The 25,647-nt window shown below is 61.5% G+C and overlaps 1 protein-coding gene across 4 annotated transcripts in view; it reads right to left on the minus strand.

The window, feature by feature from the left end:
• Nucleotides 1-1,821: 1,821 nt before the first annotated feature.
• Tbc1d16 (TBC1 domain family member 16) overlaps nucleotides 1,822-25,647 on the minus strand; it is a 53,138-nt gene continuing 29,312 nt past the window's right edge. Inside the window, exons 4-12 of one of the 4 annotated variants that reach the window (XM_048366360.1) lie at nucleotides 12,010-12,117; nucleotides 11,499-11,646; nucleotides 10,693-10,860; nucleotides 10,063-10,211; nucleotides 9,510-9,644; nucleotides 8,800-8,986; nucleotides 6,150-6,329; nucleotides 3,531-3,677; nucleotides 1,822-2,111 (exon numbers count right to left, since the gene is read on the minus strand). In XM_048366360.1, coding sequence (XP_048222317.1) covers nucleotides 1,863-2,111; nucleotides 3,531-3,677; nucleotides 6,150-6,329; nucleotides 8,800-8,986; nucleotides 9,510-9,644; nucleotides 10,063-10,211; nucleotides 10,693-10,860; nucleotides 11,499-11,646; nucleotides 12,010-12,117 — 1,471 coding nt within the window. In that variant the 3' untranslated portion in view covers nucleotides 1,822-1,862. Of the gene's footprint in view, nucleotides 2,112-3,530; nucleotides 3,678-6,149; nucleotides 6,330-8,799; nucleotides 8,987-9,509; nucleotides 9,645-10,062; nucleotides 10,212-10,692; nucleotides 10,861-11,498; nucleotides 11,647-12,009; nucleotides 12,130-25,647 lie in introns of all 4 variants that reach the window. The other 3 variants (XM_048366359.1, XM_048366358.1, XM_048366361.1) reach the window with 3 other exon arrangements.

The following is a 25,647-nucleotide window of genomic DNA, read 5'->3' on the forward strand; positions in this document are numbered from 1 at the left end:
GCGTCCCTTAAAAAACGGGTGACACGAGCAGCACGCATAGCCGAGGCCGCGGCGGACCGACGGCCCCCATCTGCGCGTCCTGGCGGCGGGCAGGCAAAGCCTAACGGCTGAATTATCACCCTCGTGCCTTCTGCTGGCTGGAACAAGCCCGGGGTGACAGCTGCCGCGGGGTTTTTGGCCGGTTTCCTCTAATTGCATCCAGATGAAGGGAGCCGGGCGACGGGCAGGGCTTCTCCACCCCTTGGCAGCGGGGCTCCTGTGGCTCTGCCCCCCCCCAAGCAGGTGCAAGCTGCCTCCCCATCGCCCGTGGCGGCGGTGCCAGGGAGGTTGTGGCACGGCCCGCCCCCTCCCCGCCACCGCGCAGGGGGACCGTGGAGGAGGCCTCGACGGTCCAGCCTCACGGCCCGCTGTGCCACACGCCGCCGCCACGGCTCGCCAAGTCCCCTGCTGGTTGGTTTCGGCCTCTCCACCCTTGCCTTCTCCACAGGCCTGGCCTGCGGGAGGGGTGCACGTGTACCCCCCCCTCGGAGCGCCGCTTGATGGCCCTGGGCAAGACGGCCCACCCCTGACCAGACCCAGCCAGCCGGGACTGCTGGTCCACTCGGCCCTGCAGTGCTCTCCTGGCGGTGGGCGGCGGTCCCCCCCCCCCCGTGCCTGCCAGGCTCCCACGGAGGAGCCAGGGTGAAGGGTGGGCGTCCCCAAGGGACCAGAAGCCAATCCACACAACAATCCTTCCTCAGACGCAAACCAGAGAAACTCATGCCTCGGCCTCCCTGGAAGCCAGCACCCCGCGATGTGGACACGGGTGACCTCCAGGACGGTCTCCCCAGAGGCTCCTGGACACAAGGACCCAGGTATCTGCACGTGGCTGCCCACCGCGGAAGGGCGTAGGGAGGAAAGAGAAGCTGAGTAAGGAGCTCTTTCCTGTGACAGTCCCCCCCCCTTTAAAAGTGGCACCGTCCTGCAGTGCCACATTCTGTGACACCAGCCCCGGCAGGAGGCCCTCCGCGGCCGGCTGGCCCCACAGAAGGGTCGGGGTTCCCGGCTCCCCGCAGCGGCTTTTGTGCTGCTCAGAGTGCTGAGGGGCAGGCCCCCCCCTCCACCTGCAGAGGCAGCCACAACCCGGTCTTCTGGAGTTGGGGCGTCAGTGGTGTTCCCCGAGTGTTCCAGGCCCCTGAGACACTGAGGAGAGAGGCCACGGCCGGCCCAGCTGGTCAGGCGCCTTTGTCTTGGCTGATCAGGCAACACAGCTTCATCCCTGGACTAAACAGATTCTCCCGGGAGAAGCTAGCACGTGCGCACACACACACGCACACACGTGTGCACACACAGCTTGACCCATCCGACCCCCGCTTGGCCGCTGTGTTTGAGGGGGCATGGCCACAGAGGGGGGGGCCCCGGAGGGCGCGCTGACCCCCCTGGCCCGCGCGTGGGGCTTCGTGGGTTTTCTGTCTGACAGCTGGGGAGGCGCAGGAGAGGCGAGGCGGGGCTGGGCTGTGCGGGAAGGCCTCCAGGCCTGGACGGGCCCGTCCTCCACGTCCCTCCGTGCTGGTGCGTGGACCGCGTGCGCTCCCCGCTGCTGGGCGAGGAGGAGGTCCTGGGCCACGGGAGAGCCACGGCGGGGGGCCACAGGGCGGCCCGGGGCGGCGGGGGAGCCGGCTTCTCTCCTGGCCACGAGTTCCAGTCCCTTCCAACTCCCGGTTCACGGGACGACGGCGCGACAGGATTCCCTTCTTGTCCCACAGAGGCGTCTCCCTTAGTTTTCTGTCGTCCCCCACCCCCTCCACGCTCCTTCCCACCCCTCCCGCGTGCCCGAGGCCTCTGGGGAGACCCCCACTCCTGGTCCCGACCCGCAGCGCCACCTATTTGCGGAGACCGAAGCCTTCCAGGGGCGTCCTGGGGCCCTTCCTGCCCTCTCTCGGGGGCGTGGGGGGAGGCGCGTCCGCAGTCCCCGCGTAGGGGCAGCTCTGGGAGCCCGAGTGGTGGCCGGCACACTCGACGGCGGGCATGCACCCGCTGTCCCACATGCCGGTGCTGCACAGCTTGCACAGGTCGTGGAGGCTGCAGGGGATCTGGGGCAGGAGGCGGAACTGGTGCAGCAAGCTCCTGGCCTGGGGAGAGAGGGCCGGCTGAGGGGAGGGAGGGCGGCGGGGGGGGGGGGGCAGCAAGCTCCTGGCCTGGGGAGAGAGGGCCGGCTGAGGGGAGGGAGGGCGGCGGGGGGGGGGGGCAGCAAGCTCCTGGCCTACGGAGACAGGGAAGGCTGAGGGGAGGGAGGGCGGCAGGGGGTGGGGGGGGCAGGCTGGCAGGATAACCCTGGCCCACACCCGTCCAGGGGAGCTCTGGGGGCCCCAAGTCGAGGATGAACAGAGCCGTCAAGGCCTTGCTTGCGCCCCAGCCCAGCCAGGACCAGCCTGTCCTCTCGCAGGGCCCCTCTGACTCGGGCTCACCCCACCCTGGGGGCCGCCAGGCAACCCTGGTGCTCGCCTCAGCCCCGGGACCCACGTTCAGTCCCCGTGGGGCGTTTGTGGGGTCTGGTGGAGTGTGGGGCCAACTGCAGGGGGAGGAGGAGGGGAGGGAGATGCTCACGGCCCCTTTCAGTCTGGCTGGCTTCGGGTGGGCCCTCGGGTGGGCCCCCGCCCCCCGCCCCCCGCCCCCCCTTCCCCTGACACCCCCCCCCCCGCCTCTTCTTCCATTTTCCCAGTTCTGGGCTACATGCCGGGTGGGCCCAGATGGGGACCAGCCCAGAAACTCATGAACTCTGACCCAGTGCCGGGGCGCCCGAGGACTGGGGTGAGGGGGCAGCTGTGCAGGTGCAGCGGGTGCTGACTGCTGGGTCCTGGTGGGAGGGGCAGGAACGCTGGGGGCGTGGCTGGGGCGAGGGGGAGCGCTGGGGGGGCGGGGTCGTAAGCGCTGAGGGGGACGTGGCTGGGGCGAGGGGGGGCGTGAGCGCTGAGGGAGGGGGGCGTGGCTGGGGTGAGGGAGCATGGCTGGAGCAGCGGGGTGTGGCTGGGGTGAGGGGAGAGCAGGAGCACTGGGGGCAGCAGGGGCGTGGCTGGGGCAGCAGGGGCGTGGCCTGGGGCAGCGGGGGTGTGGCTGGGGCAAGGGGAGGGCTGGGGCAGCGAGGGGCGTGGCTGGAGTGAGGGGGCGTGGCCGGGGGCAGCAGGGGGCGTGGCTGGGGGCATGGCTGGGGCGAGGGGGCGCGGCTGGGGGCAGCGGGGGGTGTGGCGGGGTGAGGGGGCATGGCTGTGGGCAGCGAGGGGAGTGGCTGGAGTGAGGGGGCGTGGCTGGGGGCATGGCTGGGGCGAGGGGGCGTGGCTGGGGGCAGCGGGGGGGTGTGGCGGGGTGAGGGGGAATGGCTGTGGGCAGCGAGGGGCGTGGCTGGGGCAGCAGGGGGCGTGGCTGGGGACAGCGGGGGGCGTGGCTGGGGCGAGGGGCGGGCGGGTGCGCTGGGGGGGGCACAGGGAGGGCGTGGGCGAGGCGTGCGTGGTGCGCGTGCGCCCGAGGCCCAGGCCGGGCGGGGCCTCGCTCACCTTCCTGAGCACCAGCTCCCCGTTCATGTGCATGGCCAGGTTCCCGAAGTGCAGCAACATCTGGTCGGTGGCCAGCTGCTGCTCGACCACGTCATCCCCGTAGATGGCCACAATGGCCACGCAGATGAACAGGTGGAAGTAGTCCGTCTGGGGGGAGGAAAGTGGGCTCAGCGCTGCTCCCCAGCCCCCCCTCCACCCATGTGACCACAGCAGCGACTGGGGGGGGGCTGCCAGGTCTGATGCCTGGCACCACAGCGGCCGGAACGCTCACGGTGGGCTTTTTGGGGGTTACTTGTGCGAGGGGTAACCAATGTGGCCCTCCCAGTCCTGGGCCACAGCCACTACGGGGTCTACAGGGGCATGGCAGCCCCCCCATGATGAGCCATGGCCCCCCAGCACCGGGCAGTCTGCCCCTGGCCCCCACGTCCTCCGTGCCGGCCCGAGATGGCAGCCTGCCAGTGTGGGGAGCCCTGCGCGGGCCGCCCGGGTGTGTGGAGGCCCAGCCCTCCTGTAAGGCCACCTCTCTGGGACGCCCGGGGCAGCCGGCAGCCCACCCCCGGGCCTGGTCTGGCCTCCGCGTCCTGTCTCGTCTCTCCTCCCGCCTGGACGCCCCAACGCGCGGCTCCGGAAGGGGGAGGAAGGATGGGAGCGCCAGGAAGCCCATGTTTAGTCTTGGGGCCCAACAGGGCCGTGTCCCACCCGCTAGGCAGAGGCCGCCCCCACGCCACCACCGAGCCGCTTCCTCCCCAACGCCTCTCCAACGGTCCGCCTCCCTCCCTCTGAGTTCCAGCAGCGTCAGCTGCAGGAAGTGGACGCCCAGGCCCAGCCTCTGCGGAATGTGGGGTGGGGCACGCGCCCGTGGGCCTGACCTTGAATCTCCGCTCCCCAGCAAAACCCAGGGCCAGTGGAGGGGAAGGGAAGGGATGCAGCCTGGACCTCTCGGAGGCCACACAGAAGCTTTGTGGGGAGGGGGCCAGCCCCGCACACCCAGCCCACTCCTGGACGGCTCCCACACACACCCCGGAGGCCAGCATGGACATTCAGCCTTGGGTCTGAAAACGGCCCGCTTGGGCTGGGGATATGGCCTAGTGGTAGAGAGCTCGCCTCGTATACATGAGGCTCTGGGTTCAATTCCCCAGCACCACATATATAGAAAAACGGCCAGAAGGGGCGCTGTGGCTCAAGTGGCAGAGTGCTAGTCTTGAGCAAAAAGAAGCCAAGGAACAGTGCCCAGGCCCTGAGTCCAAGGCCCAGGACTGGCCAAAAAAAAAAAAGAAAAAAAGAAAAGAAAAAAGTAAACAGCCCGCCTCCGGTCACTTCCGCTGGGCCTCAAGCATGGGGCACAGGCACCCGGGCCACCGTCCCAGTGCTTCTGCACACAGGGAGGCTGTGTGTGACCGCAGGGGTGGCCGTGCCACGTGCGTCTGAGTGGGATTGTGTCTGCGGTGTGTGTGTGTACGTGTGAACGTCCGTGAGCACGTGTGGTGATACGTGAGTGAAGTGGCGTGCATCCGTAGGTGAGTGTGTGTGTCTGTGGTTGTACGTGTATATTACGCGCGTGTATTTGCATGTGAGTGTGGTTGCGTGTGTATGCGTGCACGTGGGAGTGTATGTCGGATCTAGCGTTCGGGGCCAGCTGAGCTGTGTGTCCCTATCTCAGTGCAGAATTTCCCTGTGAACCGTGCCAAGCACGTCCGTCAAGGCAGCGAGCAAAGCCCGGGCCTGGGCTGGGTGCGGCCGGGGCAGGCGGGAGCAAGGGGCAGACCCTGGCACTGCCCCTCGGTGGGAGCTCCCCGCGGCTCCTCAGGGTGGGAAATGTGGGGCCACACACTGTTAGAGCTGCCTTCCCCCAGAGATCTCCAGGATGGGCCCACACTTTTTCTTTTCCGTACTGGGCGCTGAACTCAGGGCCTCTGGCTTGCCCTCTACCCCTTAAGCCTTACAAAAAGACTGCCCCTCAGTCTTTTTTACTTTAGTTATTTTTCAAATAAAGTCTCAGGTTTTTTTCCAGGCTCAAACTGAAAGCTACCTACCTCCACCCCCCTCTAAAGCTGTGCACCGCCTAGTGCACCTGCTTCTAGTTTTCTGGGTTTGGTGCTGGCACCGGGGCTTGGGCTCAGGGCCTGGGTGCTGACCCCGAGCTTTGTCGTTCAAGTCTAGTGCTCTACTACATGAGCCACAGTTCTACTTCCAGCTAATTGGTAGCTTTTTGTTTGTTTGTTTAATTGCAGAAGAGCCTCATGGACTTTCCTGCTCAGGCTGGCTTCAAACCGCACTTCTCGAGACCGCAGTTCTCGGATCTCAGCCTCCGTGGTGGCTGGGGTTCAGGTGTGAGCCGCCAGTGCATGGCTGTGGTACTGTTTTACAGACTGGCCACTGCTAGGAGAACAGCCTGCCGCTCCAACTGCCACGGGCCCCGACGTCAGTGTAAGCCCCAGAGTGGGGTGCTGAGCGGGCTGGGGGGTCATGTGCATCCATTGGGGGGGCATTTGCTGTGGGAGGGGCTGCGGGCAGCTTGTGGGGTGAGCAGGAGGAGGGCAGGGACCCAGAGGAAGCCGGGGCAACGCGTGCAGCCGGCCCTCGGCGCTGGGCGTTCGCGAGGGGCACGGGCCGGCTCACCTGGTAGTGGGCCCAGCAGGCCTCCCAGATCCGCAGGGCTTCCGCCTCGGGGAACTCGCGCTTGAAGCACAGCAGGAGCCAGCGGTGGCAGAAAAGCATCTGCAGGCCGTCCTCGCCCAGCGAGGCCAGGTGCTGGTAGAAGCGCACATGTGTCAGCCGGAGCAGCTCTCGCAGGTACAGCTGGGGGCGGGGGGGGGGGGACAGTCAGCCCAGCCCGGCAGCCTGTCCACCGCAGGTACAGCTGGGGGCGGGGGGAGGGGGGAGAGTCAGCCCAGCCCGGCAGCCTGTCCACCGCAGGTACAGCTGGGGGCGGGGGGAGGGACAGTCAGCCCAGCCCGGCAGCCTGTCCACCGCAGGTACAGCTGGGGGCGGGGGGGGGGGACAGTCAGCCCAGCCCGGCAGCCTGTCCACCGCAGGTACAGCTGGGGGCCGGGGGGGGGGACAGTCAGCCCAGCCCAGCAGCCTGTCCACCGCAGGTACAGCTGGGGGCGGGGGGAGGGGGGACAGTCAGCCCAGCCCGGCAGCCTGTCCACCGCAGGTACAGCTGGGAGGGGACAGTCGGTGGCTGGCCCAGGACAGGCCTGTCCACCCGGCCAGGGAGGCCACGCCTTGGGCCACCCGAGCAGCACACACAGGACGCCTGTGCCCGCGACGTGTCTGGCGTGTTGTCCACATGTGAGTCTGCTTTGGACCGAGGCTGTGGTGCGGAGGCGCGTGTGGCCGGGAGGCCGGCTCCCTCGGAAGCCATCCCAGCCCCAGCCCACATCCGGGGCTGCTGCCGCCGCCCGCCTCTCCTGGCGAGGTAAGCAGGGTCACCCCCTGGGCCCCCGGCCAGGCCTCTCGGCTCCCACCATCCCTCAGCACTGAGTAGGGAGAGCAAAGTCTGAGCCTCATGATGGCGGCTTCCCATAGGGCGGGAGGGCGAGCAGACCGAGTAAGGTCACCCCAAGACGGGAGGACTGAGTAAGGTCACCCCAGGATGGGAGGACCGAGTAAGGTCACCCCAGGATGGGAGGACCGAGTAAGGTCACCCCAGGATGGGAGGACCGAGTAAGGTCACCCCAGGATGGGAGGACCGAGTAAGGTCACCCCAGGATGGGAGGACCGAGTAAGGTCACCCCAGGATGGGAGGACCGAGTAAGGTCACCCCAGGATGGGAGGACCGAGTAAGGTCACCCCAGGATGGGAGGACTGAGTAAGGTCACCCCACCAGGATGGGAGGACTGAGTAAGGTCACCCCAGGATAGGGCTCCGAGTCCCGGGGCCAGCTTCCAGGCCACCCTCACCCGGCACTGGCGCTGGCGGGTGGGACATGGAGCCGCACACTGGCGACGGAGCGGAGCAGGTGTGGAGTGACCCCGAGCTGCACAGGGTGCTCCCTGCTCTGCCCCTGGGCTCGTCCCCTCCCCGCCCCTCAGCCCGGCCTCGCCTGGCCCCTCAGGAAAAGCCTGCTGCTCTGGGGAGCGGCGGTGAGAGGCGCCCGCCCGCCGGGGCCCCACCCCACCCCACCCCACCCCACCCCACGCAGGGGTCTTGCTGTGCTGCACCCTGCAATCCAGACACGGCAGAGAACCTAGTCCTTGCAGTACTGGCTGGCCCAGGTGGGATGGGGACTCCCCTTCTCTGCCTGTCATGTGCAGGGAGGGAGGGAGGGAGGAGGGAGGGCTCTGCCCAGCTCCCCCTCTGCCTGTCACGTGCAGGGAGGGAGGGAGGGAGGGAGGGAGGGAGGGAGGGAAGGAGGGAAGAGGGAGGGCTCTGCCCAGCTCCCCCTCTGCCTGTCATGTACAAGGAGGGAGGGAGGGAGGGAGGGAAACGGGGAGGGAGGAAGGAGGGAGGAGGGAGGGCCCTGCCCAGCTCCCCCTCTGCCTGTCATGTGCAGGGAGGGAGGGAGGGAGGGAGGGGCAGGAAGGGCTCTCCCCAGCTCCCCCTCTGGCCTTGCAGGAAGTGCGGCAGGGAGGGGCGCTGGCCCTGGAGCCCTGGGCCCCGCAGATCCTCTCTGTGGGCAGCCGGCAGCCCTTCCCAGGGCTGAGACGCCTGCTCCCTGCCAGCCAGGCCCACACCGGCTTCTGCTGCCGCTGACCCACAGCAGCAGGTCAGCCCATCACCCGCACACCCCTGGCCGCAAGGGGAAGAGGCGGCGTGTGCTCCTTCTCCAAGCCCTGCAGTGCACACACACGTGGGCACACACACAGCCCGAGCCTACACACACAAATGCACGCACACACAGAGCCTGAGCCTACACACACACACAGCCTGAGCCTACACACACAAATGCATGCACACACAGAGCCTGAGCCTACATACACACACAGCCCGAGCCTACACACATAAATGCACGCACACACAGAGCCTGAGCCTACACACACACACACAGCCCCAGCCTACACACGCACACACAGCCCCAGCCTACACACAAATACACACACGCACACACACAGCCCCAGCCTACACATAAATACACACACGCACACACACAGCCCCAGCCTACACACACGCACACACACAGCCCCAGCCTACACACGCACACACAGCCCCAGCCTACACACAAATACACACATGCACACACACAGCCCCAGCCTACACACATGCACACACACACAGCCAGAGCCCACACACACGCGCGCACGCACACACGCTGCCCGAGCCTCACCAGCTGCCTCTCCATGTCCTCGTCCCGAGGAGAGCTGACGAAGATCGTGTTCTGCATCAAGCCCACAAAGCACCAGAAGGTGTCGGACTCGTCCAGGACCTCGGCCAGGATGGGCGCCAGCAGGTCTGACATGCCCTGCGAGTAGCCGATGGCCGGGTTGTACACCGCGTAGTTCAGCAGGATCCTCCTGCGGGGACGGTGGGGAGGGCAGCGGTGACCGGCGCCCCCTCCACCCTGCTGTCCCCGCCGCAGCGGCTGCCCGGGCCTCCCCCCCCACCTCAGGGCGGCAAGCGGGGGACCCCTCGGGAGCCCGGGCCCCTCCATCAGCTCCGCTCCCGCGGTCAGCTGCAGCCGCTGAGGAAGAATGCGGGTCTCATTTCCTTAATGGTCCACCGCCTGTGACAGGGCTGCTTGGGACATTTTTATGGGCTGTTAATTTTGTGCAATTATTTGTCATTTGGCAGCAGAATGTCGGGGATGCCACCTCTGGCTCTGTGTGGGCCGTTACAGGAAGACCACCCAGGGAGCACGGGGGCGGGGGGACCCACTGTGGCAGGCCTGGAGGGAGAGCCCGGGGGCACGGGGCGCAGCGGGCTCCCCTGGGAGACCCGAGGAGCTCCGGGCTTGCTGGGCCCCGGCTCTGCGACCGGCTCGGCCAGAGGGGCGGCGAGAGGGGGGAGCGGGTGCCAGGCCCCGGGCCCGGCGGGTACCTCATGCACTCCACATTCGGGTTGTCCTCCCCTCGGAAGAACTGGTTGCTGCGATCTGTGCGTACCACGTCTTTGTCCACAGTGAACTGCACATTGCGCCAGAAGGCTCGGTGCTCCCCGGGGGTCATGGAGAGCCTGGGGGAGGGGGGGTGCAGAGCACGGCCTGGAGGTCAGCAGCAGCCCAGGGAGCGGGCGGTGGGGGTAGCGGACATGATGGGGGGGCATGCCCATGCTGCCCCAGGAGGGGTACGGGCTGGCAGGGCCCTCAGCGGGGACAGCGGGGTGGGCAGCGAGGCACCTGCCCGGTCCCAGCTTCCTGGAGGGGTGGGGGGGGCCCCAGCTCCTGCTGTCTTCCCCATCTCCCCCTCCCCCGGGCCGGGGCCCCCTTTCCCAGAGGCCTGGTGGCGAGGCATGCGGCCAGCCTTGATCTCTCGCTCCCGGGAGAGCCATTTTGAAAAGAAACCACGGGGTCGAGGGTCACATTACTGCCCCTGCCAGGATGCCCGGCCCTCCGGGGGCGCTGCCCCCCTCCACGGCTCGGGGGGACGGGCACCTCTTCTGCTGGATCTCCCCGTACTCCTTCCGCTTCTGCGCCCGCAGCGCCTCGCGCTCCTCGGCCGTGGACGCGGCGCTGTAATAGCGCAGCAGGAACGGCCAGACCTGGCCGCGGATGCTCACGTCCACGCCGCCGAAGAAGATGGCCTGCGGGACGGGGGGCCGAGGTCGGGGCGGGGGTGGTAGAGCAGCGCCCCTCCGAGAACCCCAAGCGCTCCCTGGGCCCTCCGGGCTCCAGAGCGGCGGGATCCAGACCCCCGGCAATTTGCACATGTTTACCAGGGGGAAGCCGGGGCCCCATTCCCACACAGGGCCCCGAGCGGCTCATTTCAATGTCAAAGCCCCCCCGGGGCGACGCGCGATTAACCTGTCCTTCTCACGTCACCGCCTAATCCCCGGGTCTGGAAAGGCGGCATTTATTTCAATACCGCGGGCCCTGGGCGCAGGCGGGCTGACATGGGATCCCCGGGCCAGCTCGCCCGGCTCCGGGGTGTCTTTTCAACACGGCGGCCTTGATTGCTTCCTTGATACAAATGCGGGGAACTTCACAGGAGGGCCCCCCCCCCGGGGGAGGCTGGAGGCGGCCCCACCCCCCGGGGGGACCACCAGGCGGGGGGCCCCCCCTCACCTTGCGCAGCTTGTACTCCTCCTCTACCTGGCCCCGCGCGTTGAGGTGGGCGAGCCAGGCCGCGGCGTCCAGCCGCTGGTAGAGGCTCTCCTCGGGGTGCGTCTCGGAGGACGGCAGCTTGGGCCTTCGGATAGAGAAGAGCATGCACGTCTTCTCGTCAGAGACCTGCTGGACCGGAAGAAAACCGGGCTGGCTCCCCAGGACGCCGCGCCGCGGTTCCCAGGGTTGAAGCCCGGCCCCCCCCCCAAACCCCTAAATGGCAAGTGTAATTAGATGCAATTAAGAGGGGGAAAAAATGCCTTCCTCCTAAAGTGGGCTTTCCTCGGCTGTGAACCGGCCCCCACCCTTAATGAAGGCCCCCCCACGGCCCAACTTCCCCTGCGGGGTGGGGGGGTGGGGGTGGGGGTGGGGGGGTGGGGGGGTGGAGCTGCCCTGTCAGATCGTCTCGGGGAGCAGCCACCAATCCCGGCACCACGGCAGCTGACATTTAATTCAAAACTCAAAGGTGGCTGGGTGTGGGGAGAGGTGGCAGGCCACTGTAATAAGATGAGCCACGGGGGGAGGGGGGTGGGGGGGGTCTGCCCGGCAGGGGCGGGTGGGGCCCCGAAAGTCAGCCGGCTCCCGCGTCCGCGGGCACACAGGGCACCTCACGCGGATCGTCAGCAAGCTCTTATCCCCCGCGTGTGTCACTTGAGCAAAATACGGCAGGACGCCCTGTCAAAACAGGAGTGCCGCGAGCGAGCACAGGCCTCCCGCCCGCGGGGCCCAGGGGGCGTGCGGGGCGGCGGCGGGCCCCGGAGGGCTACCTGGTCCCGCAGCCGCGTCTCGGCGCAGCACTTCCACCGCTGCAGCACCTCGCAGAGCTTGTCCAGGCCGCCGTGGTGGAAGTGGAAGATCTTGTACTGGCTCTCGCGGCTGGCGACCACCAGCTGGCCGCTGGTGCAGGCGTCGTCGCTGGGGGCGGGGAGGGGGGGCGAGAGGGCGGGCGGGCGCTCAGACGCGGGCTTTATTCAGTACAGGCCGAGGCCTCCACGCGGGGCACGGGGCCACGCGGGCTTCCGGGCCCACGCGCCTGGGGGCGGCCACGGTGGGGTGGGCCCTCGCAGAGACCCCTCCGGGCGGCACCTGACTACACCCCGCGGCTGAGGGCCGTACCCCGGGTGAGAGACCGGAGCTGTCCGGGGCCCCAGGCTCCTCCCCACCCCCCCCCCCCCGTCTTGTCTTGGGGCTGGGCCACCCCGAGTGGCCAGCGCCCGGCTTTGCCCTCCTCCCTGAGCCCCCCGCCCCCCCGGGCGCAGGCCCGCTGAGGGTCCTCACCTGAAGAAGAGGCGCAGGGAACGCATGTGGCCCAGGTCCACGCGGAACACGCCGCAGATCTGCTCCGGGGCGCAGCCGCTGTCCGGGAACCTCAAGTGCACCTCTGAGCTGCAGGGGGAACTGACAGAGCAAGTCCCGTGAGGGCTTCCGGGAGCACCAACTTCCAGAAGGTCACGAGAGAACGAGTGAGCGAACGAGCAAATCCTACCGCTGGTCACACACACAGTGACATCCACATCTATAGATCATATCCAGGTGTCATGTATATATATATATATATATATATTTGCCAGTTCTGGGCCTTGGACTCAGGGCCTGAGCACGGTCTCTAGCTTCTTTTTGCTCAAGGCTAGCACTCTGCCACCTGAGCCACAGCGCCCCTTCTGGCCGTTTTCTGTCTATGTGGTGCTGGGGAATCGAACCCAGGGCTTCATGTATACGAGGCGAGCGCTCTTGCCACTAGGCCACGTTCCCAGCCCCCACGCAGTGATGTTTTGGCCTGGATGGGACAGCATGCTCACGACCAGGAGGCAGCAGGGCTGGTGGCAGGGGAGGTCATGCTGACTAGAGCTCCAGACTTTGCTGTGTGCCCTTGGACAAGTTCCCAAGCCTCTCAGAGCCTCTGCGTCCTCATTTATAAAGCCCAGATAGCAACAAGGCTCTGCTGGGAGGAGTAACTGGACAGGGCTCAGCACAGGCCCGGTGGTCAGGGCGGACGAAGGAGGCTGCTCTGCGGGAGTTTCACATGGGCTTAGACTGGCTCTCTGTATTTCTAGAAATCACTGGTTTGGGAAAGGAAACATTTAGATTATTAGCACAATTAACAACGGTCAGTAGCCAGGAGCTGTTGGCTCCCACCTGTAATTCTCAGGAAGCTGAGATCCGGAGGATTACAGTTTGAAGCTATCCTGGGCAGAAGGGTCTTGTGAGGCTCCCTCACCGGTTAGCCAGCAAAAAAGCTGGGCTGGGACCAGCTGTGAGCAAGCAACCCAAATGACAACTTGGGGCCTGAGTACCCAGCCCCAGCCCCACCACACATACACACACACACACACACACACACACACACACACACACACACCAGCTACTATTCATTAAAACGTGTACACGGCTACCACTTCCTCAGTGTCTTCACTGCCTACGATTCTGGCAATAATCCTGTTACATGACTCCTGGATTTGCCCCACGGGGCAGAAGTGAATCTGAGGCCCACAGAGGTCAAGTGACTTGGCCTAGGTGGCCCAGCTACGAGGTGGTGGAAGGGAGATGAGAACCTGTTTTGTGGCTCTCTGCAAGGCTCTCAGAGGACGTTTACAGCCCGGATCTGCAGGGAAGTTTTTTTGTTTTGTCTGTTTTTAAAATCCACAAGCTACCAATCACAAGGTTCTGAATTCAAGCCTTAGTACTGACACACACACACGTGCGCACACACACATACACACGCACACACTCCACGGATATATTCCTAATTGCAAAATACTTTCTTACATGGATTCAGCCACATCTCAGGTTGGATTCTGCCTCTTGAGCGTTGGCAGTGACATCTAGCTAAGGCTAAAATATAATCAGCGAATGCAAGAGCCGGTTCCAGACCCCTGTGCACCCCCTTTCCCCCCTCACGGCTCTTCTTCTGGAGCCCAGAGTCATACCCATGTGACAGTGTAGCCCTGCGGGCCGCCCCCTCCCCTCAGCCCTTCCTGGAAGAGGAAGCCTCTGGAACCCGCCAGCTGGTGTGTGGCACAGCTTTCCTTCCCCCTCCATGGAGGAACGTGGGCCAAGCGTGCCCTACCCCCCCCCCCCAGGTACCTGGGCTCCTGGCTGCAGGGCCCGTCAACACCGCACTGAGCGTGCGCAGAGCCGAGTCCCACAGCCATGCCCAAAGACGGAGCACTGGGCCCCAGCCTGCCCCCGTGGGCCTGGCCACCGAGTGAGCTCACAAGCGGGGTGAGGGCTGTGCCCTCCTCCCCACCATTCCCCTCCCAGCGCCGTCCTTTAGGACCCTTCCCAGCATGCCCTGTCCTGCCGCGCCAGGGGGCCCACCAAGCTTGCCCAACACCAGACAGGGCTTCACGAGGCCCAGGTTCAGGCAGGAGGCCCCTGTTGGTCCCCTAAGTGATTGATTCCAAACCAGCGCCCCAGGGGAGAAGAGCTCCGCACCTTCTCCGGCTACCTGCTTCCAGGCACAAGGCTGCAACGTGCTTTCATGGCTCCTTGGGGGAAATCGTTTGCAATAAGTAATTGATTCATTAAGTCAGGACTCCATGTATGCTTGGGGCTATGGGTTCAAACCGGAGCAAGGCTGGTAGAGGCCTCTGGTCCCTGGCTAGGCGGCCGTCATAGTAGGGGTGATCTTATCTGCTTCCTCCTGGGGAGGCAGGAGCTGCCATGTCCTCCGCTCCCAGTGCTGGCTCGGTATGGCACACACACGCACACGCACACACACCACTCACACCTGGAATTAACGTGCAAAGTGTCTGGGAACTTGGAAGCTATATACTTTCTTTTTTTTGGAAGGGGGCACTTCAGGAAAAATTGAAATAGGATTTTTTGATGATCTTTCTACGTAGATATGTAAAGCAGTTCGGTTTGAAGAGTATTTGCTTTGCCCGATGCCAGTGGCTCACGCCTGTAACCCTTGCTACTCAGGAGACTGAGATCTGACGATCAAAGTTCAGGAGCCAGCCTAGGCAGGAAAGTCAGCGAGACTCATCTCCAGTTAACGGCCAGAAAACTGGAAGTGGTGCTGTGGTAGAGTGCTAGCCTTGAGCGAAAGAGCTCAGCCGCAGCACCCAGGCCCTGAATCCAAGCCCCCAAGATGGAGAGAAGGAGGGGGGGAGGGAGCAAGAGAGAGTACTTATGTTGCAAATAATCCGGTTTGTTCATAAAATGATCACACAGGATACATTAAAATAAAAGGGTGGTTTCTTCAGGCAGTCACACCCAGGTTGCTACTATGTGAAAACATCCTACAGGGAGGGCTAGAAGATGCTCAGTTTAAGAAACATAGTTTCAGAGCTGGGCATATGGCCTAGTGGCAAGAGAGCTTGCCTCCTATACATGAAGCCCTGGGTTCGATTCCCCAGCACCACATATAGAAAACGGCCAGAAGAGGTGCTGTGGCTCAAGTGGTAGAGTGCTGGCCTTGAGCAAAAAGAAGCCAGGGACAGTGCTCAGGCCCTGAGTTCAAGGCCCAGGACTGGCAAAAAAAAAGAAAAAAAAAGAAAAAAGAAACATAATTTCAATGGAATTTCACTCATCCATTACAAAGAATAAAATTATGTCATTTTCAGGGAAATGGATGGACCTGGAACAAATCATGCTAGGCCAGGTAAGCTAAGCTCAGAGAGACAAATAACACACATGTTCTCTCATATGAGGCAGCTAGATCTAATGCAACTGGACATGATAACCTACACGGGACTCAGGCATTTGCACAATGAGACCAAGGAGGACACCCCTGGGGAGGAACACAAAGGTGGAACTTCTCTGAACATTTAAAATACTATGTATTGAATCCAATTCCAGGAAATGGAAACTTTAAAAAATTCTTCTTAAATTGTTACAATAAAGTGACATACAGAGGGGTTACAGTTACATAAGTCAGTAAGTCAGGTAGAGGGTACATTCCTTTTTGGCAAATGTCACAGATGTCACCCCTTCCCTACCATTCTCCCTCTGTTTCTGTGGCCCCCTTAAAACATGTTTTTGTTGTTGTTGTTGTTACTGTTCTTGTTGTTTTTTTCTTTTTGCTTTTTAAGGGAGGCGAAGGGGGTGCAGAAAGAGGGAGGAAGGGCGCACAAATGTAACCATGCTATTCAGCACACACTATGTGGGAAATAAACTATGTCGCTGTGAGCAGCGATGCAGGGGGAAAGAGAAGGAAGGGGTGACGCTGTCCAAAAGAGAAATGCACCCATTATCTGACTTAGGACACGGTAACCCCTCTGGACAACACCTTTGTCAACAATAAAAATGACATTAGCAAACATAAAACGGAGGGTCAAAGGGTGAAGAAATGCAGCAATGGCATTTGCTGGACACCATGTAGGAAATGAAGTATACAACTTGTGGGTGGGGACGAGAGGGAAAAACTGAGCTGGGGGAAGGGGTGACATCGTCCGAAAAGAAATACACTCATTACCGGACTTACAGAACTGTGACCCCTCTGCACATCACTTTTATAATAATAAAAATATTTACAAAAACCCCCAGTTTCTTTTTTAAAATCTTTATTGTAAAGGTGACGCGCAGGGGGTTACAGTTATATATGTCAGGCAATGAGTACATTTCTTTTCTTTTCTTTCTTTCTTTTTTTTTTTTTTTGGCCAGTCCTGGGCTTGGACTCAGGGCCTGAGCACTGTCCCTGGCTTCTCTTTGCTCAAGGCTAGCACTCTGCCACTTGAGCCACAGCGCCACTTCCGGCCATTTTCTATATATGTGGTACTGGGGAATCGAACCCAGGGCTTCATGCATACGAGGCAAGCACTCTTGCCACTAGGCCATATTCCCAGCCCAGTAAATTTCTTTTTAAACACTGTTACCCCCTCCCCCCCCAAAAAAAACCCCATGGTTTCAAGCTGTCGCTGGGTCATGTCTATAATCCTAACTACTCAGGAGGCTGAGATCTGAAGATTGTGGTTCAAAGCCAGCCCAGACAGGAAAGTTTGTGTGATTCATATTTTCAATTGGTAGAACCCCAGCTTTGAGCGAAAAAGCTAAGGGATGGTACCCAGGCCCTGAATTCAAGCCCTAGTACTGGCACACCCCCACACACCCACACGCACACCCACACACACCCTCACAGGAACTAAAGGCCTCACGGGACGCCACAGCCAGGCAGGAGGGATGCCTGCTCACGTGTCACACACCCCAGTTAAAAAAAATGGGCCAGGGTCCCCCAGCCGGCCTTGGACAGCGTCTGCCGGGCTCCCCACTGCCGCCATGGAGACTCCTGCTCCTGCTGGGAGAAGCTGAGCGAGTAGCACCAGCTCCTCCTCCTCCCCAAACCGCTGAGGGACGAAGACAACAAGTACTAAGCACCGCGCCAACTGCGCGGCCCCCGGCCCCCGACGGGCTCCCTGGAATACGGGCGCATTTCTTTGCATCAGATGTGCTGGGATTCATAGAAATCTTGAGGTTCACATATCCAGAGTCGAGTCAGTCAACTGGACCAATGGACCAGAACAGATACAGCGCATGCAAGAGATGGGAAATACTAACGCAAGACTACTCTATGAAGCCAACCTTCCGGAGAACTTTCGAAGGCCACAGACAGATCAAGCAAGTGGGAATTTTTCATCAGAGATAAATATGAAAAGAAAAAAAATATTATGGTAAGAATGCTATGGCTATTCCAAATGGTTTTCTTTTGGTAGATAGGAAGCATCAGTCAAACTCTAAGCGTATTTTTTTTGGCCAGTCCTGGGCCTTGGACTCAGGGCCTGAGCACTGTCCCTGGCTTCTTCCTGCTCAAGGCTAGCACTCTGCCACTTGAGCCACAGTGCCACTTCTGGCCATTTTCCATATATGTGGTGCTGGGGAATCGAACCAAGAGCTTCATGTGTAGGAGGCAAGCGCTCTTGCCACTAGGCCATATTCCCAGCCCTCTAAGCGTATTTTAATACCCCATCACTGACCAAGGGAAAAGCTCCTGTAACACACGTTTTCAAATGACCACTGTTGATTATTTCAGAGGAAAAAATTATCCTTGTTGTAAGTGGACATAATGAATAAAGTCTATTGAAAAATTAATTTAAAAAAAAAAAAGGGCAAAGGGCCCAATCAGCAAAGAAGGACAGACGGCCCAGAAGCACAGGAAAGACAGCGGACGGAGCACCTCTCCGCATCTCAGAGAGCTCGTGACCTCCACACTTGCTGGTGGGAAAATGAAGGAATAGCAACCACTTTGGAAAAATGTCTGGATTTCCCCAGAAGGAAACATACAGTCATCATGGGAAGAGCGCAACACGCCAGGTACAAATCCAAGACTGGAAACATATGCCCACATGCAATAAGCCTGCGCGTGAATCTCACAGGAGCCTTGATCAAGAGCAGCTCCAGAAGGAAACGATACAAACTCCTAGCTGGCACAGAAAAACAAAATGTGGCATATCCAGACAGTGGAATCGTAGTCAGCCAGAAAAAAGGAATAAAGGGTTGATATCTCCTACGACAAGAATAGATCTAAACATGTTTTCTTCAGGGAGAGAAGCCAGTCAGACCTGCGGTCACCCCGGGGAGGAGGTCCCAGGGGCTTGGGTGGGAACTGGAGGGGGCGGGGAGAGTGGACAAAGCCCCTGGGATCCAAGCATGAGGTCAGCTGGGCGGGAAGGAAGCAGCGGTAGCCCTCGATCAATCCTGCTGTCCAAACGTCACCACAGGAGCACAGCTACACAGTTTGCTCTTGGGGTTCACCTTGTGGGAGTTGGAGATGGCCCCGTACGGAAAATCATTTTACGTTAAAGTTCCCTCCCTGTGCGTCTTAAGCTGCTTACAATTTACAAGTAACAAACTCATTTTTGTGGTTAAAAATTCACAAACCATGGGTATGTGCAGACCCAGCATTCGAAGGCCTGCTCTGTGCGCTTGTTACACACCTGCGCTCAGGCTTACACACGAAAGGTATTTTCACATGCAGCTCACAGACACCCTGCGAGGGCCATCTTGGATGGTCAGATTCAACCAGACACAGATTGATATATGTGCTTTTGTATGTGCACACGTGTGTGCATGTGCATGCATGTGTGTGTGTGTGTGTGTGTAAGGTACAGGAGCTTGAACACAGGGCCTTGCACCTTTGCTTAGCCTTTTCACTCAAGCTGGTGCTCTACCACTTGAGCCACGCCTCCATTTCCAGTTTTTAGGGCGTTAACTTGAGATGAAAGTGGCATGGACTTGCCTGCCTGGCTTGGCTTTGAATTGGATCCTCCGATCTCAGCCTCCCGAGTAGCTCTCAATGCTCCCCCGGGAGCCGCTGGGGTCTACTCTGAGTACGTGGGAGCACTGGTGGGGCAGGTTCAGCCACAGGGACGGGAGGAGAGGGCGGCCACCTGCTTCCCCCGTGACCTCATGGCCATCGCTCTGCCAACTCCTAGTCCAGCCCGGTTTCCCATTTTTCCTGGGGGGACAGGCCGGCTGCACCGCACCTGGGCACTGCCAGGGAGCCCCTGGGAGAGGCCAGCTAGGTTCGTTTCTTTTTAACTGTAGTTTTTGGTCTTTTCTTTTGGGGCATGAGGGATCAAACCCAGAACATGGCTCTTGCTAGGCAAGCATTTCCCCACGGAGCTACACCCCAGCGGGAGAAGCCCGTCCCGAGGCCAAGTCAGCCCTGCACGCCAGGGCGCAAGAAGACACGCCAGCCACCTGCTGCTTTCCACCGTCCTGAAAATCTTCCCGGCCCCCCGGGCAAGGCTTGGGGTGTTTGGACAGCAAGTTCTAGTTCCTGTCCGCTTGTGAGATCCAGGAGAGCAAAACAGCCCCACTTCCCGGTAACTGACCGGGCTTGTGCCCTCCCCCTCCCCCTGCAGCCCGGCTCTGGACAGCCCAAATGTCACCCAGATGTCTGTCTCGGGGAGCCCTGGTCCCCCCCACCGGGCCCAGCGGACTGCAGGCCTTCCCGAAGCCGTGGCCTGCATGAAAGCCCACTGGGAAGCACCCAGGTGGTCTTTAAGCCCTTGTGATTGATGAGTCCTTGATGGATGAGACAAAGAGCTTGCTTCCCAGAATGAGACCTGGGCCGCTGGAATGTTCTCTGCAACCCCAGCTCCCGGTGTCAAAGGGTCTGTGAATGGCAGCGGGGCGTGGGGTGTAGGTTGGTTAGGCGCCCAGAGCTGCCACCCACAACAGGTCCACCCCAAAGGGCAGAAGACAAGTACTGCTTCCTACCCCAGCCTGCAACCGAGGGCGCCCCAGACACCCCACCCCTGTGAGAAGCCATCTCCAGCAGCCCCCGCGTCTGCCGCAGCGCCCTGCCCCCCAGGGCAGAGGACCCGGCGCATGGCGGGAGGGCCCTGGCTGTTTCTGAGCTCACCTGCCTCACCACAGGTGTGGGCAGAGCCAGAGTGAGAAGGGGGTAACAGTGCAAAAGCCCCACAGTGCACCGGTCCCCACCTCCGTTACCACGCCCACCTTGCAGACCCAGAACCGGGGGGCCCACTGGGGCCAGGACCCCCTCTGTTCAGCTGTCTGCCTGGCACACATCGCTTTTCTTTGCCTCCCGTCCGTGCCCCATCCATCCCCCGGCGTGGGGCACGGGCTCCTGGAGGACTGTCTAGTGTTGGGGGATTTGGAAGAAAAGCTGGGGAGCGAAACGGAAGAGGGGGCTCACAGCAGTGCGGGCGCCTGGGCGGGGCGGGCTCCCGGGACGCACGCGGCCTGTCGGCTACGCCCATCCTTCCTGACCAAGGGAGGTCCAAATGAGACGAGGAAACACCCTCTGGGAAGACAAGGTCAGAGATGCTAGTGGAAACAGAACCCCAAAACCCAACCCTCTAGGATCTGAACCAACAGCCTGGGGGCTTGTCCGGATCCAAGGACCTACCCCCAGGGTCAGTCCACGAGGCTGGAGTAGAGAGGAACACCACGGCCGGGCACCTGTCATCCTAGCTACTCAGGAGGCTGAGAGCTGAGGATTGCAGTTTGAGGCTACCCCGAGCAGGAAAGGCCTTGACACTCTGATCTCCAATTAAACAGCACCAGAAAACTGGAACGTGGCGCTGTGGCTCAAATGGTAGGGTGCCAGCCGTGAGCAAAAAGGCGCAGGGACAGCAAGCAGGCCCTGAGTTCAAGCCCGGCCGCTGACAGCAACAATGAAAGAGGGACGCCGAGGAAGCCTGAGTAGTCCCTGCAGCCCGTCCCTCTGGGGTGCCCTTCCCTGCAGCCCGTCCCTCTGGGGTGCCCTTCCCTGCACAGAGCCCACGCGGCCGTGGAGGGCGCAGCCCACATGGCCTTCCGACCCTGGCCCAGGTGAGACCCCGGGGAAGGCCCGGCTGCCATGGCGACAGGGATGTGAGAGGAGCAGGATCTGATATCCAGTCCCAGCTTTCTCTAGTTCAGCTTTCGGTGATGGGGCAGTCGTGCTGCTAATAAAGTCCCTTACCATCTCCAGAATATTCCACCTTGTCCTGGGCCACTTCCCTTCCTTCCTGACAAAAAGAGAGCCTTGGTAACCTGTTTCAGAGCTTCCTCAAGTCCTCTCCCCTCCGTGCCCCTTCCCTACCCAGGTGTAGTAGTGCAAGCACAGGCCCCATCCCAAATCCTGTCATGCAGATACACCAGGCCCTGCCCTGAATCCTGCCATGTAGATACACGAGGACCCAGCCCAAATCCTGTCACGTATATACACTAGGCCCCGCCCCAATCCTGCCACGTAGATATACTAGGCCCCGCCCCAATCCTGCCACGTAGCTATACTAGGCCCTGCCCCAATCCTGCCATGTAGATACACTAGGACCTGCTGTGAATCCTGTTGAGATAGTACCGCCCCATCCTGTTCTGTAGATACACTAGGCCCCACCTCCAATCCTGCCATGTAGATACACTAGGCCCCGCCCTGAGTCCTGGGGAAGGATTCCCACGCTCCAATCCACATTCAGGAGGAGCGAAGGGACCAGAAGGGACTGGTGGGAAGCAGCAATCTGCTCCCTCACCCTGTGGTCCCAGAGGAGACCTCTCACCCCAGACCCTGAGCATCTCTGAGTGTCTCTTCTGAGTATTTCTGCGGCCCACTGAGGTGGCCGGGACCCCCAGGTCCAGACGGCCCTGGCCCTCGAGGATGGGGAGAAGGGTTAGTGTCTGTGGCACAGTCTGGAGGTGGCTGCTGCCGTGGTCAGCTCAGCCCATCGGGTTACGGCTGTTTACAGCGCACACACAGCTCACTGCTCCAAGCAAAACGCAGCGCTGCCTGCCCTGATTCACAGCAGAGTCTCCCGCACCGCACGGGTGCCGCACGGCCGCGGGAGGTCAAGCCAACACCAGGCTGCCGCCCCCCCCCCCCCCCTGCGTTCTGCTGACCTCAGAGCGCATCGAGCTACGCCAGGGAGGCGATCGATGCCGCCTCCGGGGGGCGGGCGGGGGGCGGGCGGGCCAAGCAGCCAACCTCCACGCCCCCCTGACTGCGGCCAGGACGGGGCCGGGCCCCTCAGACCCGGGCCCCCGCACCGGGGGAGGGGGGGCCGAGGGGGGGGCCCCCGGAACCCGCCGGGTCCCGCGGGGGTGGGGCTGCATCAGCCACAAGGCGGAAGAAGAGAGGCGGCCGGGGATAAATCCCCGCTAAAAATCACCGCGCGTCCCCCCGCGCCCCGCTCCGGGCGCTGAGCTGCGGGCCGCGGGCCGTCGGCCCCCGCGCTCGGGCGATTAATTCCGCACCACGTGAGCGTGCACGGGTAATTATGAAAGGTATAAATTACAGGGAGGAAGGGCACACGGTTCAGGTTTATTACCAACACCGTTTAGGAAACGATAACCAGGCCGGGCCTCTCTCCTTCCCGCTGCCAGCCGGGGGGCGGGAGAGAGGGGCCCCGAGACCCCGCGGAGGGAACGCGCCCGTCCCTCGGGCCCCGTCTTCCTTTCAATTGTTCCTCGGTCAAATCAAGTGACCTCCCCAGCTTCCGGGGAGAAGGAGGAAGCGAACGGCTGGCGGCGGGGCTCGCTGGGCCGGGAGCTTCCCACCCAGTGCGGGGACACCGCCGTTCATTAGGGGCTGGAGACGCGGATGGCAGGCATCATGTGTCGTTCCCTTCTCCCTTCAGGCATTTGCAAATGTGCTTGGAGGCTGAGGGACGGGGGTACACTTAATAAATAAAGCAGAATAATTAATAGCGTGTGTGGTCTGGAGAGCGATGCTGCGCCCCTGCACCAGGCTGGGCTCTGACGCCCCCCCCCACCCCCACCCCCCGCCTCCCGGGGCCTCACCGCAGAGCATGGGGAAGACGCGGGTCTTCCTGAGCTCGGGAGGAATGGAAAGCACAGGTCAATGTGGCTCCCCCCCGATTTTGCAGGCACCAAACGTGGGAACGGGTAGGAGAGTTCTGCGCTGACTGCGTATGACCTGGGGACAGGAAGACACAGTTCTGCCAGGCGGGGGAGCCACCCCCCCCCCCCCGCCAGAGCCCGGAACTGGACAGAGACCCCTAGAGAAGGATGTCCTCAGTACCCAGCAGGGTGGGGATCAGAGCCCGGGGCGACCCCCTCCCCCCTCACAAATGAGACAGGGAAGGCCAGGAAGAGCAGGAGAGAGGACACCTCTGTCCTAAACCCGCCTGGCGGTGCAAGTGTCCCCACAGTGGTCCGTGGCCCTCGAAGCTCCCGGGCAGCAGGAGGAAGTGGACCATGCAATCTGTCGGACCCGGGTCTCACCAGGAGGAGGAATAACCCTGGGCTCCTTCACAGCCCCCGAGAAGCCCACCCTGGACTACAGAGCCACCAGGAGCAGAGGCCAGAGGATAGCTACGCAGCAAGGGGCAGACCCTGCCGCGCTGAGCATAGGCCACGAGAGCCAAGGACTGGCAACCTTCTGCGTGGCCTGCGGACAGTGGCACTGGCTCCGCCCTCGGCCTCAGGCCACGCATCCCTGGACTGAGAAGGGCAGCTACCCACGCCAGTGACTCGGGTCTCAGTTCACAGGGGGCAGAGGATCCCACGGGGCCACAGAAATGGAATCATCAGCACCCAGGCCGGTGGCTCCCCGACTCTCGGTGACACCCCCCCTAGGCAATCGAAAGACGGAACGAATACTAGTAATAATTTGACTAAATTTAGGTGTTCCCCGTAGGCATCTGATTAGATTTCATGAATTCTTTTTTCAGGCATCCAGCCCAAATTCTCCTACTCTTTTTCTGCTCCACAGCCAGACTGTGGCTAAATACAGTCTCTTGGCCCTCCTAGAGGGTCAGTGAGTTCCGCCTAGTGAGCCAGAACCTTCCTCCCTGGACGAGCAGAAGACGGTGGCTGGGTGCAGAACCGTGGGCATTGGGATGCTCTGTTATGGACGGTGTAACCGAGGTTTGTCCCAGAAAAACAACACAGGCACCAATGGCCCATGCCGGTACTCTTAGCTACTCGGGAGGCTGAGATCTGGATAATCATGGTTCAAAGCCCACTAGGACAGAAAAAAATCTACAAGACTCCATCTCCAAAAACTAGCCAGCAAAAAGTCAGGCTGGAGGCATAGCTCAAGCGGTAGAGTACCATCCGTGCGAGCTAGCTGCGTGGTCCGAGCCTGGATCAGAACGTTTAGAACCAACCACGCTGGGTTCTCAGCACACGCAGGCCTCTCTCCAGCCAGGGCCCCGGTGTCTCAGGGGGGCCTGGCTCCTGGGCGGCCATCAGCCTGCTGCTTCCCCGAAAACTATTCCAGGATGGTGCTTGGGGAGGTTTTGTTGCCCCAGTGAGGTTAAGGCCTCTTCATTTTGACTACAACTTCCCCAACAGAGACAACAGCAAGTGAGCAGACGTGCAGAGATGGATTTGGAATTGTCAGGGATGAAGACGTGCAAAGGAGCACACGTTTTTGCTTCTTTTGTATGCCAGTATGGAGGCTTGAACTCAGGGCCTGGCTACTGCACCTTAGCTTTTTTCACTCAAGACCGATGATGAGCTACAGCTCCATTTCTGGCTTTTTAGTGGCTAACTGGAGATAAGAGGCTCACATGGGGGCTGGGAATGTGACCTAGCAGTAGAGTGCTCGCCTCGTATGCATGAAGCCCTGGGTTCGATTCCTCAGCACCACATGTATAGAAAAAAGCCGGAAGTGGAGCTGTGGCTCAAGTGGCAGAGTGCTAGCCGTGAGCAAAAAGAAGCCGGGGCAGTGCTCAGGCCCTGAGTTCAACACCCAGGACTGGCAACAAAAACAAAACAAACAAAAGAGTCTCACAGGCTTTCCTGCCTGGGTTGGCTTCAAACTATGACTCTCAGATCTCGGCCTCTTGCATAGCTGGATTACAGGCACGAGCCACCAGCACCCGGCTCAGAACGTGGCTGTTAACCTGGTGTACTAACAAGTTACCTCCCGAAGGGTAGAAGCCAATGCCGGGGCGGGGAGGGGGCGCTGGGGGGACACAGCAAAGCAGGAGCCCCCTGCCTCAGGACTATGTGCTGCACGCCTGCAATCCTAGCTACTGGAGACTCCGTCTCAACCAAGGGCTGGCTCGTGAACGCGCCGCTGTTAGCCCAGCCGAGAGGATGCGCGGCGGTGTGCGCCCGTCATCCTCAGCCCCATCCGAAAGTACAGGCGGGAGGCTGGCCTGGCACAACGCGGGACTCGACCTCAACCAGAACCCATGCACAAGGGCGCAAGTAGTGACTGCAAGAGTGACTGCCTTGCAAGCTCCGGGCCTTGAGTTCATTCCTGAGTACCCCCAGAAATAAAACGAAACGAAACGAAACGAAAGTGGGGCTTGCCCAGATCACATGGGCCTCATGGGGTGTAGACGCAGTTCCCAGCAGCCTTTGTTTTACCCTTCGTTACAGACAGCTAAAGACTTGAAAAATCTCTCTCTCTCTCTCTGTCATACCGGGGCTTGAACTCAGGGCCTCATGCGCTTGAGTCACATCACTCCCTTCTAATTTTTCATACCGGGTTTCTTGCTTTTTCCCAGGCTGGCCTAGACTATGATCCGCCCCCTCCCTGCCCCCCCCTCC

Source organism: Perognathus longimembris, chromosome 17, assembly GCF_023159225.1.
Source record: "Perognathus longimembris pacificus isolate PPM17 chromosome 17, ASM2315922v1, whole genome shotgun sequence".
In the NCBI taxonomy this organism is placed as follows: domain Eukaryota; kingdom Metazoa; phylum Chordata; class Mammalia; order Rodentia; family Heteromyidae; genus Perognathus; species Perognathus longimembris.